Source organism: Culicoides brevitarsis, chromosome 1, assembly GCF_036172545.1.
Source record: "Culicoides brevitarsis isolate CSIRO-B50_1 chromosome 1, AGI_CSIRO_Cbre_v1, whole genome shotgun sequence".
NCBI lineage: Eukaryota > Metazoa > Arthropoda > Insecta > Diptera > Ceratopogonidae > Culicoides > Culicoides brevitarsis.
The window spans coordinates 28,312,644-28,326,051 of NC_087085.1; the positions used below are offsets into that span (position 1 = coordinate 28,312,644).

Sequence of the window (13,408 nt, forward strand, 5' to 3'; positions counted from 1 at the left end):
CATTGTTTTATTGCATTAGGGTCAAGTACCAGTTGCCAAATGCTTAAGAGTTGCTGAAAAAATTTGATTAAAAAATACTCCAAATGCAGTTTTAATAAAACTCTTAAAATTTGACTTTTTAAGGCGGAATCTGATCAGTTTTTTGAATCAAATTGAAATTTTTATTCAAAATTCTTAGAGCTGGTAACTGGTATTCGACCCTAAAAAACGAACGAAGATGCATTTCTAATTTTGTAACTCAATTGTTTCCGATTTTAACTTTTTCTGTTGTTTTTTTGCTGTCTATGCGAAGTGAGATAAACAGATCAAAACTAACAGATACAGCAATAATAATAAAGAAATTCAATGATTGCGATCACATTTCCTTTTGTTTTAATTCAAATTGTTGTTTTGCGGTTTACTCCATTATTCCCTTTGTCCGACAACGTTTTTGTATCAATTTCGTGCCTTTCTTTTCCTGCTTCTTCTGTCTGCTGATAGATGCACTTTCTATTCTTTTCTATCGGCAAAATCAGGTCGATATCTCGGAAAAGTGTGTTAAGAGACTCTCGAAAAGTTCACGAGTTCACACAATGATTCCCCAGAGTGCTTTTGGAAATGACTTTGCAAATGATAATCACTCAATTTAATTTCAAAATTGTGCCAATAGCAAAGTATTTATTTATAAATAAAATGATAATGCAAGAAAATTTATGGCAATGACTGACAGGCAATATAATAATTTGCAAGACAAGTCGTCATCGTGTGCAAGCAAGCAGCCGGTCGCCATTAAACGCAATAAACAGTTAGTTTTAATCATTTCTTCCGCCTTGAGCGATGCGCGGCTTTGAAGGAGTTTGCGGGGAAGTTATGTAAATACAATTTGATTGTAGAAGACGAAATTTGGCGCTTGTTGACTTTAGTTTAAGAATAATATTAAAATATTTTTTTTTGATATAAATTTTTTATTGAAAGGGGAATGTGGAAGGAAAGTACAAGACAAGAACGGTAATAATTCAATTTTATGTTTTTTTCGTGATTTTTTATACTTACGACCGTGGTTCATGATTTGCATTTGGAATTTTGAGTACTTTTCATGCAAATATTTTTCTTGTCATCTTTCAAATTAATTTTGAAGGACTTTTGAGCTCGGAAATTGAAGTTAAAAAATAATTTGTGTCATAGAATTTTTCTTCTTTTGGAACTTTAACTTGAATTTTATTTTAAATTTAGTAATTTTTTTGAAGGTAAATATTTTTTTAAGTTTTTTAAATATTTTGAATTAAATAACATTTTTCTCTGTCATCAATACATCCGTTATCCATCATAAAAACTGCAAGCATTATTCCTAAAAAATTAAATTTAATGAAAAATTAAATAAAAAAAAATAATTAAAAAAATAAAATAATTTAAAAAAAAAAATATTTAATTAAATATTAAATTTAATAAAAAAATTAAGTTACAAAATAATTAATCAACAAAAAAATATATTTAATAAAAAAAAATCTAAAATAAAATTTAAAATAAAAATTTCATAAAAAAAACCGAAAAAAAATTTTTAAAAATAAATTAAAAAATAAAAAAAAATTATACAATAAATTAAATTAAATAAAAAATTAAAAATAAATTTAAAAATAATTTTTTTTTTTTAAATAAAAATTATTTTTTTTTAAAATAAAAATTATTTTTTTTAAAATAAAATTTAATTAAATTTAACAAAAAAAAAAATAATAATTAATAAATTAATTAATTAAAAAATTAAAAAAATTATTACCAGTATTATGCCAATAATTTAGTGCAACCAATACCAGAATATGCCACAAATTATGAGAATGTCCTAAAAAATCTACTTTTCCAGCAAACCATCGTTCAGGAATTCGAGATGCGTAAAAAAGAAACGCAAATCCAGCTATTGCATAAGCTCCTATTATTCTTGGAATAAAAATCTAAAAAAAATATTTTTTTTTTAAATTAAAAATTTTATGTTAATTTTCAAAAATTTGCCTTACTTCAACCATTTTATTTGAAAAACCTCCCATTTTAAAGAACCAATGACACGAAGGAACAACTCCATAAACTGCCCATAAAAGTAACGACAACATTTTGACATTATTGGGAACACCTAACTTTGGAATTTGTAAAATCATCGCAATCATAAAGATAACTGCAACTGAGGTCAAGTAAAAGTTGCGTGTTTCCTACAAAAAAAATTCTAGAATTAATAGTTTAACTCACGTAAGATTAAAAAATTACCGTTTGAGTATAAAATGCATAATAAATTCCACTTGCAAAGATACAAAATAATGCAATGCCAATTCCAAGCAAATCAAATGTCAGCAAGCAATCGTAAATTTTGGACGATCGACAGCAAAACGTGTGATAAACAGTTGAACAAACGAGACAAAGCTCAAATGATGTCAAAAGACACCCAATTATAATTATGTCCGTTAAATCAGCATGAGCACTGAGATATGTCATGTCCACGTAACTGAGCACTGCGAAATATATGCATCCGAAAAGATGGCTCCAGATATTGATCTGTTTGATAAAAATTAAGTCAAAAATTGTTTTTAAGGTAAAATTATGAGATTTTTCACTGTTTCATTTGTCCACCAAAAAATACTTTCGAGACATAATTTAATTGAAAGTTCTTCTCGATAACCTTTTCTTATGAAAGGATTGAATTTTAAGTGATTTGGCGCATTTTCATAGGTACAAAGTTGAGTTTTAGATGAAATTTCTTCTTTCACTTGTGATTTCTTTTTATTTTTATCATTATAATTTTTATTTTTAAATATTTCTAAAATTTTTATATTTTTTAAAATTTCTAAATTATTAAAAATATCAATAAGTTTCATATTGATAAAAAAAATATTTATATCATTTTTTAATAAATTTATTTTTTTAATATGAATCACAAAGTGTTACTTGAATAACCGCAAAATATAAACTAAACTTTATATCTACCTATATCACAAATAGAAATTGCTTTAACCAATACAATAATATTTTATAAAAAATTCTTGAATAGATTTTATTATAAAAATTACCTTTTGTAATACTTATTGCATATTATTGCACAAAATCGTATGTCTTCTACGCAATTTTAATGAAGAAATTGAATTGAAATAGAAAGTAACTGTGTCAAGCTTATTTATTGCCTATTAGTATTAAATGTATCAATATTTGTAAAATTAATATGATTTCATGTATAAATTTAAAAAAAGGAGCAAACATAAAATTTCGAACTATTTTGTAGAATTTTTAATTAAAAAAAATTGGTTCTATAAAAATATGTGTAAATGCGCTTGAATTTAGTATTAAGTAACAGAGACTATATTTTATGCAAAAAATGGTTTATTTTTATTTATTGGCGGAAATTAATAATTTATTTTATAAATCGTAATTAGTTTTAGTTGATTAGTTGGCAATTATTTTTTAAAAAATATATCAGAATTTTTATTTAGGAAATTTAAATTATTTTTTTTTTTAAATTTTATAGTGAATAAAAAAATTGTATTTAAGGTTTTTTTTAAACGAAATTTAAAAAATATTTTTATTCGATGTTAAATGATTTTTTTGTTTTTTACTCATTTTTTTTATTTTATTTAGTTTAAAAAAAAGCAAATTAAATTTTTAAAATACTTATTTAAAAATAATTTATTTAAAAATTAAAAAATTTCTTTAAAAATTTTTTTTTATAACTTTCAAATTTTCAAAATCAAAAATTATCAGGTAATTTTATTTTTTTCTTATTTTTCGTTTAAATTATTTATTTTTTTAAATAAAAATCAAATTGATTTTTTTGAAAGGTTTTAAAATAAAAATTATTTTAATTTAATTTAAAAAATATTTTTTTTAAAGCTCTTAAATTTTAAATTTTCAAAACTTAATTTTTTTTATTTTATTCAGCAAAATAATTTTTTAGGCAATTATTTAAATATTTTTTTTTAAATTAAAATTTTTTAAACTTTTAATTTTTCTTTAATTGAACACTTAAATCAGTTTTTAAAAAATTCTCAATCAAAATTAATTATTTTTTTTAAATTAAATAAATTATTTTTTTCTGCAAAAAAATAAAAAATATTTTAATTTATATTTTTTAATTAATTAAATTTAAATTTTTTAAATCTCATTCTTTTTAAAATCCAGTAGTGAGAATTATTTAAAAAATTTTTGCCTCTTAATTCTCAGTAATTTATTTCAAACAAAATTGCTACTTCTCAATTTCCAATCGTGTTCCTACAAAAAGATGTCAACTGATATAAATTCAATTTTAATGGAAATTTGAGTAAAACAATACATTTTGCAATCAAACTCATTTGTAAAATAACATCAACTTGTATCAAAATATGTTGCTCAAATGTAACTGATGTTCTTACTCAAACACACAGTGAAGTGCCATCATATTGTTTGTTATTTTATGACAAAGACTTACAAAATAAATTACATTTCATTCAGACGGAAAAAGATGAATTGTGGCTTATTATTGATGGATCGTGAGCTCCATTGACATTCTGCCATATTACTGACGTGCACTGTCGGCGATTTTATTTCATTTTAATTTATCGCATGTCGAAATTATTTTTTGAAAAGTACATTGACATGAGTGGCTCCCATGCTGCACTTAATGACCAATTTTAACGTGCATTAACTCCACAATTTACTGACTTTTTGCGATTTTCGAACAAAAGAATCAATCAATAACTCGAGTCGCAATGATTGAAAATTGCAACATTGTTCGTTCATTTAATTCAAATAAAATGAAACTATTCTATTGTGGTTTATGGGATCTTTTTGCACCGATTGAAAAGTGCAATTTTCGCAAAATAATAACGACAAACGGGAATGGAGGTCAATAGGTTGACGACAATTGAAAGTAAAAATAAACCACAATGATTGTCAGCTCGTGACCTCCTTTTTTGCGGCATTTGACGCGCCTGTGTTTGATTCACAATGCGTCAACTTCCAGAGAATGCGAGAGATTATGAAGTCTGAAATAAAAAGTATAAATTGAATGCAAAACAAGAAAACAATTAGCAACTGCATTAAAATGTGATTTATAATTGCGTGGCGTCAACTGTCGTCTACGTGACGCGAGACGGATGAATAATACTAAAAATATTAATGATTGCTGCTGTGAGTACATAATGAGCTCAATCCATGTTAAGAACTCAATATTTTACTTTTTATGTGACTTTTTATTGAAGTTGTCACGCTTTTAGACATTGTTTCTCGAATTTTCAAAATTGTGTATTGGGTCAAAAGTCAGAATTTTCTCTGGGTCAAAAAAAAACTTTAAGTTGGGTCAAAAAATTAAAATTTGCTTTGGGTCAAAAGTAAAAAAATTTGCTTTGGGTCAAAAGTAAAAAATTTGCATTGGGTAAAAAATTTGCTTTGGGTCAAAAATTCAAAATTTGCATTGGGTCAAGAGTAAAAAATTTGCTTTGGGTCAAGAGTAAAAAATTTGCTTTGGGTCAAAAGTAAAAAATTTGCTTTGGGTCAAAAGTAAAAAATTTGCATTGGGTCAAAAGTTAAAATTTGCTTTGGGTCAAAAATTAAAATTTGCATTGGGTCAAAAGCTAAAATTTGCATTGGGTCAAAAATAAAAATTTGCTTTGGGTCAAAAGTAAAAAATTTGCTTTGGGTCAAAAATTAAAATTTGCTTTGGGTCAAAAGTAAAAAATTTGCATTGGGTCAAAAATTAAAATTTGCAATGGGTCAGGAGTAAAAAATTTGCATTAGGTCAAAAATCAAAATTTAGTTTGGGTCAAAAGTTAAAATTTGCAATGGGTCAAAAGTAAAAAATTTGCATTGGGTTAGAAATTAAAATTTGCATTGGGTCAAAAGTAAAAAATTTGCATTGGGTCAAAAGTAAAAATTTGCATTGGGTCAAAAGTTAAAATTTGCTTTGGGTCAAAAGTAAAAAATTTGCTTGGGGTCCAAAATTCAAAATTGGGGTCAAAAATAAAAATGCAAAAAAATTTTTCTCTTGCCAAAGTTGAAAAATTTTCATTTATTTTTTACTTTTTAGGACTTTTTATAATAAATCAAACTTTAAAAATATTTTTAAAACATTTTCTTTTAAATTTTTATTCGCATAAACAAAACTCTTGCACCGTCAAAGTTGTCGCGAATGCAGAGTGGGAAGTGACATGAGTGACGGATGCATAAAATGCTCATTTTTATAGTTTCGTAAGTCTTAAGTAGTCTCATAAAGATATTTTTCAGTGTTCCTATGAGTGTACTTTTATTCACCCCTTGCGCGATTGACAAAAGAATCTAGACAAAATTGCTGAAGAATAAAAAAGGAGACACGACAGAACATTTACTACACCATTTTATGACAATCGTAAAACACGATGAACATGAAGTGACACAAAAAAAGTGTTCCAGACATGAGAAGCAATAAATTCCGGAAGATAAGAGCCAAAAAAAAAAATTACAAATATCGCCTTTGGCTTGTGATTCCGCCGTACTTGAACGAGTGAACGGGAGAATTGGGGCAATCATAAATAACGAAATTGTCGCAGTAGTATTGCCCCCGATAAATGCAAATTTTGCAAATCGCTGTTTTTTATGCATATTTACAAATTCAAGACAATTTATTTATTTATTATTATTTTGTATCTGCGTTCGTTTCGTTCGTACTCGTTATTTGTAATAATTTTGTGTAAAATATTATCATCATCGTTGGAACAGGCGGACGGTATTGAGTGGTGACAGCACACTTACTCGGAGCTGCATGCGTTATTTGAATGCATTACACTTCACTTTTGTGCAATAAATTATTCATTACTATCAGTTATGACGTTTCGTTGTTTGTTTGCTCGTTCATTCGTGGAAGAGGAGAATGTACCTTTCTATTTGCATGAAAATGTCTAATGGATTGATAAGATGATCATTGTGAAGGAATGCAAAAAAATTAATTGACGTTTCATGAGAATATGGGAATTGACTAAGTTGCAAGGTTAAAGTTTTTAGGGATTAAAGTTTTTTTTTTAAATTACGAACTAATATTTAAAATTTTCAAAATATATACTGGGCCGAAAATTAAAAATGTGTATTGGGGTAAGGTTAAACTTTTGTGTACTTTAAAAATTAAACCGCAAAAAAAAATAAATAATATAGTATTAATAATAATAAATTAAAATAAAAAAAATTAATAAATAAAAATAAATAAATAAAATAATTTTTATTTTATATTTTTTAAATTTTAAAATACATATTCTAAATTAGGTATATTTTTTCAATATTGAAATGTTTATGTTTTTTTTTAGCAGTTTTAATAAATTATCGTTCTTGAGTAATTCATTGAATATAATTTAAAATATTAAGAAATTGTTTTAGAATTTTAAAAAAAAAATATTTTTAATTAAAAAAATAAATAAATAATAATTTTAAAAATAAAAAAATTCAAATCTTCATAACTTTGCATGGACAAATTTAAATTATATTTTAATTTTTTTTTACGAAAATATAACTAATTCAAAATTAATCATCTTTCACGTCACATCCAGTCACATCGCAATTATAAAATGCAATAAAACTATTAAAAACACTCATAAAGATAAGCTCAACTTCACTCATTCCGCGCTCTTTCACAAGAAAAAAACCAACCTTGAGATACTGACCCTTTCCTGACCTTTTTTTTATGTGCAACAACACGTTTTTTTCGACAAAGTTCCTTATTAAGCCATTTTACTCTTACATAACCCCGCGCCGTTACATGAATTTTCACACCAAGCCTGAATTTTTAAATAACTCACGATCCAGGCACAGCAGCGACATAATTAACTCATTTTGTCCATTCAAATCTCATTTAATTGCATTTAAATAAACTCATAAACTCTTAATGTCGCTCGTAATTTGTGCAACACCGATTCTTGTGTCAGATTAAATCGCGAGAATTGAAAGAATTGTAATCACAACAAAATGTTTTTTTTGCGTGTGCGTTGCCGCCAACCTGTTTCGTTAAAATTATTACGTTTATTAAGGAATATGGCAAAACCTTTTTATTTTTTTTTTGTCATTTTGGACTTTGAATGGTCCGCGTGTTAATAATGATCCGACTACATTTTTTAACAAGTAATCGAGTAACATAATAATAGTAAAATTGTTTGGATATTTAATTTTTATTGCAATAATTATAAATTTTATTAATTATTAAAAAAATAACCGCGCCTTTAATTTTATCTCATAAATTTCATCCGAGTTACGTAATTTTTTATTAAAATTGAATTTTTTTTTACGAAAATATTATTTAATCATCAATCTTCGCTAAAAATTTCAATTAATTCGTAAATCACAAATTAGAGATTCTACGATCGCAATAAAATGCAATTATTAAAAACACTCATAAAATTAGCTCAACTTTTTCCGCGCTCTTTCACAAGAAAAAAACTTGAGATACTAACCCTTTCCTGACCTTTTTTTTATAACAACACGTTTTTTTCGACAAAGTTCCTTATTAAGCCATTTTACTCTTACATAACCCCGCGTCGTTACATGAATTTTCACACCAAGCCTGAATTTTTAAATAACCCACGATCCAGTCACAGCAGCGACATAATTAACTCATTTTGTCCATTCAAATCTCATTTAATTGCATTTAAATAAACTCATAAACTCTTAATGTCGCTCGTAATTTGTGCAACACCGATTCTTGTGTCAGATTAAATCGCGAGAATTGAAAGAATTGTAATCACAACAAAATGTTTTTTTTTTGCGTGTGCGTTGCCGCCAACCTGTTTCGTTAAAATTAATTACGTTTATTAAGGAATATGGCAAAACAAGCGATTTTCATTTTTTTTTATTCGTGGACTTTGAATGGTCCGCGTGTTAATAATGATCCGACTACATAACGAAGTAACAAGTAATCGAGTAACATAATAATAGTAAAATTGTTTGGAATTTATTTTTATTGCAATAATTATTTTTATTATTATTGTGCACCGCGTCGAATCTCTAATTTGTATCCGAGTTACGTAATTAATTCATTAAAATATGAATGGAAAAAGTGAGTAATAAATTTTTATCGCATTGATGCTAATTTGCATGAAAAATCATCGAAAGGCGCCTGTTCTGAGTTAGTTAATTACTGCAAAAATTTTTTTTTTGCATCGTGTCAATTATTTATATTAATATATCACTGAGCCAACTAAAATATATCACCTTCCATTAACTCAATTTATTTCGTTTTATGCGATTTTAATCACATTTTTAATTAACATAAATGACAAAACATGCAAAAATATTACAAATATGGTAAATGGCGATATTATATGTAAATAAACTGATATTTATGTCACCAATGTACTATGAGCATATTTTGATTGCAAACTACTTGTTAATAATATAAAATTCACATTCACTTGTAAAAAGATTTTTCAGCTCATTTCTTGAACATAAATTTATGAATTTATTATCAAGTCTCATTATTTTATTTGATGTCTAACAAGGTTGACTTTTCATGAGAGTTTATCATGAAATATTCATGAATGAATGATATCATAAAGAAAAAAAAATTACGGTTAAAAAATCGTTTTACAATGTTTGTTGACTTTTGACGATAAATCACGTGAGGAATTTAATAATTTTTTAAAAATAAAAATAATGATAAACATTGAAATAAATTCTGATTTTGTTAACATTTTTAATTTTATTATTTTTAAGAATTTTTTATTATTTTTTTTAAATTTAATAAAAAAAATTAAATAGGTATTTACTAATTTTTCTTTTTTTTTTGTCTATTTTTAGGTAAGGATTGCAAATTAGAAGCATTTAAGAAAACTTATGGTACTTACAGCTTTAAATGCAATTGGCTCAGTTTTTGAGTAAAAATAACACATTTTGGTATGAATTTTAATTAAAAAATTTTTGATAATGAAAAATATGATAAATTTTGCAAATTCATAGAATGCGTTCGCAAATTCTTCATGAGTTAAAAAAAATTAGAAAATTTTTTTAAAATTCAAGAATTTTTCATTTAAAAATTCAATTTAGTATAAATTAAGATTGAGATTGGTTTTATATGTTATTTAATCATGTTTTTTTAATAAATAATTTTAAAATACAAATATATAATTGTATCTAAAAGAAAAAATTAAATTTGTAAAAATTTTAAAATTCAGTATCCTTTTTAAGATCAAAAACGCAAAACGATTAAAAATCAGTTTTTAAATTTTTTTCGATTCGTCAGAATCTTCTGTATTAAAAAAATTTAAGAAGAAAATTTATAAAAAAATATTTAATTTTTTTAACTGAAATTTCTTCGATTTTAATTAAAAAATATTAAAAATTCTTAAAGCAACTGAAAAGTACAATTCAATGTGAAAAATTTTGTCATTAGCAAAAAAAAATTTGTTTTCATGTTCCGATATTTCGAAAACAATACCTTTTTAATGAACATTTTTCCGCCATTTGTTCGAACATTAGCGACACAGTGAACGATATGCTAATAAACTTCATTTATTATTATTATCATTACTACTAAAAGTACAACCGTAGCGAAACAACATGAGCGCGGGCTGTTTTAATTTAATTCACTTCGCGTCAAACATTATACTATATTAAAATATTCGCCGGAAATGTATTTCCACACACACAGTCACTTCAATCTAGGCTATAAACGTGCAAAATAACGTTGTTTGTTCGTACATCTAACTCGTACCGCGTAAACAAAAAATTCTGACAAAATTCCGTTAAATTCTCGAAACCAATTGAGCGTTGATGAAAAACAAAAATTGTAAACATTAACAGTGGAAATTAAAATTTCCGTAAGTTTTTCCGTAAGAAAAAAATAATTTTTCGAGGGGAAAGAAACTCAAAAGTGGTCCATTGTGGTTTTAATATTTCCCGCGTTGTTTTTTCACCACTTCCTCTTTAACGTGTCTTAATTTGTTTCAAAGGTATGTAAATGATATTCGTTCATTGTTCCGGTGCGTTTGTAACAAAACTTGGAGAAAAAACGTACAAATGTGACCTATTTTTGTACCTCTTCCAACAGTTGTGAGTGTTTTTATTTAGTTACAACTTGTTCTGCTTATTTACTCCTAAAACGAATGCGGTTTGTGTTTAAAAATAAATTTTTATATTTATTACATATTTATATTTGAACCGAAATTTAAACAAATTCTTAGCTTAACATTTATTCACATGCGTAGAGAAAAATTTGTCTAATGACTAAAATAAATTTGGAAAAGTTGCACGAGGAGAAGAGACAAAAAAAAAAGAGCAGAAAATGAACAAAAGAGCAATTTAAACAATTTAAAAAATTAAAATAGGCTATAAATTGTGGGAAATTTATCGCACTTTTCGTTTAATTAATTTTTAAAGTATTTTTTAATGAAAATTTTCAAATAAATTATTAAAGAAAAAATAAAATTTTTCCCAAGATCGTAACTTAATTTGAGATTTTCACAAAAAAAAATAATAATAAAAATAAATAAAAAAATAAAATAAAATAAAAAAATAATTAAATTAATTTTTTATTTTATTTTAAATTTAGTTTTTTCATTTTAAATTAAATTTAATTTAAAATAAAATATTTTTTTAAATTTAAAAAATTTTTTTAAATTTTTTTTTTATATATTTTATTTTAAATTTAGGTATTTTATTTATTTTTATTTTTTTATAAAATAAAATTTAAAATTAAAAAAATTAAAAAATTTAAATTTACAATTAAATAAACAATTTAATTTTATAAAATAAAATAAAAAAAATAAATTAAATTTAAAACAAAATATTAAAAAAAGTATTTAAATTTAAAAAAATATTTTATTTTAAATTAAATTTAATTTTTTATAAAACAAACTTTTATAAAATAAAATAAAAAATTAAATTAAATAAAATATTTAAAATAAAATAAAATAAAAAATAAATCAAATAAAAATTTGTCACCTCATAATATTACATTTACAGCCCATTCACTCCATTTTTGTCGTGCTGCCCTTTGACTGTCATTTATTTACGTCAATTCCGAAAAATTAACAACTTTCTTCGCACACAAAAAGTGTTGAAGGTGTTTATTTGTTTAAAAAATACAAAAATATTTAATTTTTAAAAACATTTTTCAACATTCCCATTAATAATTATTTCAACGCCTTCGAACTTTTACATGTTTATTCACTTTTTCTAACGAAAAAAAAAACGAACGTCTGTTGGATTTATTATTAACTGCATTTCCAAGAAGTTTCGTTAATTTTCTTCCAATTTCAAATTTATCACTGGTTTATTTTTAGTTTGCTCATGTGAAAAATTTGTTATTTTTATTGTTTTTTAAATATTTATATTCGTTGAGATCTTTATTAAAAAATTAAAATTTATTAAAAAAACATCGAAAATTTAGCGGTTCATTGACATGGCCAGAGTCTTTTTCCAGGAGCCGATGAAAAAACAATAAATCGTCTGTTGAGATTTAATTAATTTTTGGACGTGTGAATTTTTATTTTTTTTTCGACGTAGTCACAACACAAATCGTAAAACTGCCGAAACTCATGTTACCGCCAATAATAATCGCAATAAAAAAAATAAATAAATTTTTTTTCTCGCAAAAGTAGACATAACCATGAAATCCATGAATGAACGTCGCGTCGTAAAAAAAACGAACATATTGATTTGAGCAAGTCTCGTTTCTCGTTTCTGAAGAAAAAAAAATTGTTATGGGACGTGTGTGCGGCACAAATTTTATGAATGAACGTAAAATTTCAAATGTTGTTCTAAGAAAAAATGTAAATAAAAAACTGATTCATGAAATGCGGATCAAAGTGTGGGGGTCTATTTTTGCAAGTACACGTAACATTATAATAATGTTTGCCAAATCAAGTTGGTGTGATTGTGGGTTGCATAAGATTAGTCACTTTCATGCCTGCGAGATTGCTTCGTTCAAGTACGTTTTCTCGTATATTGATTTTTCTTACGAAATGACGGTGTTTGGGTGTCAAATAAAAGTTTTTTTTTTGTTGGATTTGCACTTTTTTTGATTGCGTTAACGGAGTAAGAAGAGGAAGAAGGTGTTTACAGCGAGAAACGTGAAGAGAACTTGTAATGTCTTGTTTGTCACGTTTCGAGTAATCGTTGGATTTTATTTCGTTATGCGTGTAGAAATTAGGCAAAACATGCGAGGGGGGATTTTTGGAGTTTTATTTGAGTTTTTCTATTTTTTTCATGAAAATCCTGAAAAATTATGAGAAACGGGAAAGTCTATGAAATATTTTATCCAGTTAGAAAAAAAGAAATTAATTAAAAAAAATAACAACATTGAGAAAATTAAAGAAAATTTATAAAGAATTTAAAAATATTTTTTTTTAATAATATTTATAAAAATTACAATTTTTTATGATAATTATTTTATATTATTTTTTGTATACTATAAATTATTTTATTTAAACTTTTTTTTATTTAAAAAAATTCTATAAAATTAATATAA

The 13,408-nt window shown here is 24.9% G+C and overlaps 2 protein-coding genes across 2 annotated transcripts in view; one reads left to right on the forward strand and one right to left on the reverse strand.

The window, feature by feature from the left end:
- The window catches only part of LOC134830727 (amyloid beta A4 precursor protein-binding family B member 1-interacting protein), a 161,517-nt gene that overhangs the window by 41,008 nt on the left and 107,101 nt on the right, over positions 1–13,408 (forward strand). The gene's annotated exons all lie outside the window — the stretch shown is intronic.
- LOC134837574 (progestin and adipoQ receptor family member 3-like) lies at positions 1,248–2,663 on the reverse strand. The gene is made up of 5 exons (XM_063852957.1): positions 2,577–2,663; positions 2,233–2,517; positions 1,989–2,177; positions 1,754–1,925; positions 1,248–1,327 (listed from the first exon to the last, which is right to left on the reverse strand). Exons 2-5 carry the CDS (start codon positions 2,455–2,457, stop codon positions 1,248–1,250), a joined length of 666 nt encoding a protein of 221 aa, XP_063709027.1. The 5' UTR covers positions 2,458–2,517; positions 2,577–2,663.

Coding starts and splice junctions, on each gene's coding strand:
- LOC134837574 (XM_063852957.1), bottom strand. CDS start 2,457: ATGACATATCTCAGTGCTCATGCTGATTTAACGGACATAATTATAATT. Junction 2,178..2,232: donor ATGCATTTTATACTCAAACG/GTAATTTTTTAA, acceptor TTTTTTTTGTAG/GAAACACGCAACTTTTACTT. Junction 1,926..1,988: donor TTTCAAATAAAATGGTTGAA/GTAAGGCAAATT, acceptor TATTTTTTTTAG/ATTTTTATTCCAAGAATAAT.